The 2,406-nt window shown below is 43.7% G+C and overlaps 1 protein-coding gene across 1 annotated transcript in view; it reads right to left on the reverse strand.

Moving 5' to 3' along the window:
• Nucleotides 1–305: 305 nt before the first annotated feature.
• Nucleotides 306–2,406, reverse strand: part of DSTN (destrin, actin depolymerizing factor) — a 3,387-nt gene continuing 1,286 nt past the window's right edge. Inside the window, exon 3 of the mRNA XM_026846450.1 lies at nucleotides 306–1,721. Within this exon, the coding sequence (XP_026702251.1) occupies nucleotides 1,612–1,721 (110 nt within the window). The 3' untranslated portion in view covers nucleotides 306–1,611. The remainder of the gene's footprint in view (nucleotides 1,722–2,406) is intronic.

The following is a 2,406-nucleotide window of genomic DNA, read 5'->3' on the forward strand; positions in this document are numbered from 1 at the left end:
AGGTGCTGCTAGGGAGCTTGAGCCTGCAGCAGGCTGGCAGTCACCCAGCTGGGAGGGGGGTGTAGGGCCAGGGAGGGCAGCACGCTTTGCAGACAGATGCACCCACTTCCCCCCCACTCCCTCTCTTCCTTCCAGCCTGTTTGCCCCCCTCCTTTCTCCCCGTGAGCAGCACAGGACAGCAGCTGCAGAAGGTGTACCAGCTCCCTGAATGCCCAGCTTAGGCAGAGCACTGGCTTGCTCAGCCAGCAGCACCCACCCCACTGGAGGAGGGCTAATCCCGAGCTGGAGAGGAATCAGTCACTGACCCAGGGGAGGGAAACCCCATTTATTTAGGCTATTTGAATTTGGCATACACAGAACATATCACAGTAACGCACTGGAGGCTAAGGGTTTTGGTTTTGTTTTTTTTTTTTTTTTCTTTTTCTCTACAGACATACAGGAAAACTCTATGCAACTCCCATGTACACATTACACAAAGGAAACAGCTTTAATCAACCACTGGTGAAACATGGAAGCTTTTAAGATCTCTGTAGCTGGCACAGGAATGTTCTCTACCCCCCCCATACAAAAGGCATTTCAGGTCAAACTTTCTAGGTGATATTTCCATGCATTTCTACAGAATTAAAGAAGCTAACAGACAAAAAGCCCAGATCAAGCCGTATTAGTCAGGCTGATTGGTTCCAAGTTAAATCAATAGTAATTATGGACAAATGGACCAAGTGACCAAAGACTTGGGCTGAGAATACCACTTTTTAATGTGTGGTTCTTTCTCACCATACTACCCATAACTGGAGAGCTCTGATGTAAGAATCTGCATTTGTTAAAGCCTCAGAAGCATCTGATCCACTAGTGTGTATTAAGAGAAACTAAGGTAGTTCTAAGTTAAACTATGTCAACAGAAAAGCAATTTTTATAGAATCACTCAGGCTGGAAGAGACCTCAAGACACTTCATAACAAGAAAATTGAACCTACAGAACAAGTGAACTTTTAAATATTATTACTGCACTGTGAGTTTACAAGAGAGTGGATTAGGACTATTTTTCCAGAGAAGTGTGTCTACTTTCTATTTAACTTCAGAATTAGTCTTTATTAGTACTGCTCTGCAACTGCAAGCACTAAGAATTTAACCCAGTTTTGGTGCCAACGGGTTGCTTTAGCCTAACTACAGGGTTTAAGTTTTGTATTAAACAGTTACAGGGGAAAAGTCTGAGTTTGGCAATTTTGGCCAGTAGCCTCAAAAAGACTGACTGAATTTTGCTTGTTACAATTTAGAAAAGTAAGAACAGGAACCAGATTGTTCTCACCTCCCCCACCCTTTCATCCCATGATACACTGCTGCATTGGACCAAAATTTTTGGAAACCTTTAGTGTTAATCCACTGGGGACAGTATTGGGCTGGACAACCAATGCAAATATTAATACACCAAGATAAATCCTTAGATTTGATTTATTTAGGGTCATTTGTACATACGAGCTACATCTCCAAAATCTACTTTATTCTACAAGACAGCTTCCCTACAGTTAGTGAAACCCTTGCCTAGAATGGTTGCTTTACATAACTGATATATTAAAACATGGAATGCTTGTAGAGTTGTGGCACTGTATGACATCTACACAGGACTTCCTTCAAAAGCTACAACTAGGGAGCCTCCTAGCTTCTCAGCAATGCAAGCTCGGTTGAGGTCCTCTGGCCCATTTGCTTGGCATTCATGCTTTATGCCTAAAAAAAGAGGCAAAACACTCAATAATGCAGTATTTCAACATGCTCGTAATCAAAGAAACATACTTGGTAGTAATATTAGAGGAGGCAATCCAGTCACTCAAGCAGTTAAGTCCTGCCTTAGCTCAGACATTTGGATGGTTTTCCCCTGGTATGTCACAGGAAACGTCTAACTACACACCAAATATCAACATAGAGTATCGGGGAGAAAGTTTTCACTAGCTCAGTGCTCAGACTGTTAGCATTTTCATTGCAGGCTCTCTCACAAGTGTAACTTTCTTTTCTAGTGCTACCCTGGATATGGCAGGTGAGGGAGCTACACACAAGCACACTAAGATGGCTGACTCAGCTCCCCCTGGCTCTGGAGAGGTGGGTGAAAGAATCAGAATGAGAATCTCAGAGACCAGGACTTTGTCGGTCTAAGGAATCAACAGTGGTTAATTTTTTTTGAGGGCAGGGAGTCCAGCCCAACCCAAGCCAAGCCTGTCTTACATGGAGAAAAGAAGAATTTCTTCACAATTTCATTTTCAGCTTCCACATGTGCAGTACACAACAGTTTTCCTGGCTAGTTCCAATCCACTAGTAGTGAGTTGTCCTGTGAAGGCTGGCACTGCTGCAGAATGATCGTGTCAGTCTTGCACGCTGCAAGACTTTGGCCCAGCGCAGCATGAGGAACTGAGGGAGC

The sequence above is a fragment of the Athene cunicularia genome (genome assembly GCF_003259725.1).
Source record: "Athene cunicularia isolate RWA chromosome 3 unlocalized genomic scaffold, athCun1 chr3_part1, whole genome shotgun sequence".
NCBI lineage: Eukaryota > Metazoa > Chordata > Aves > Strigiformes > Strigidae > Athene > Athene cunicularia.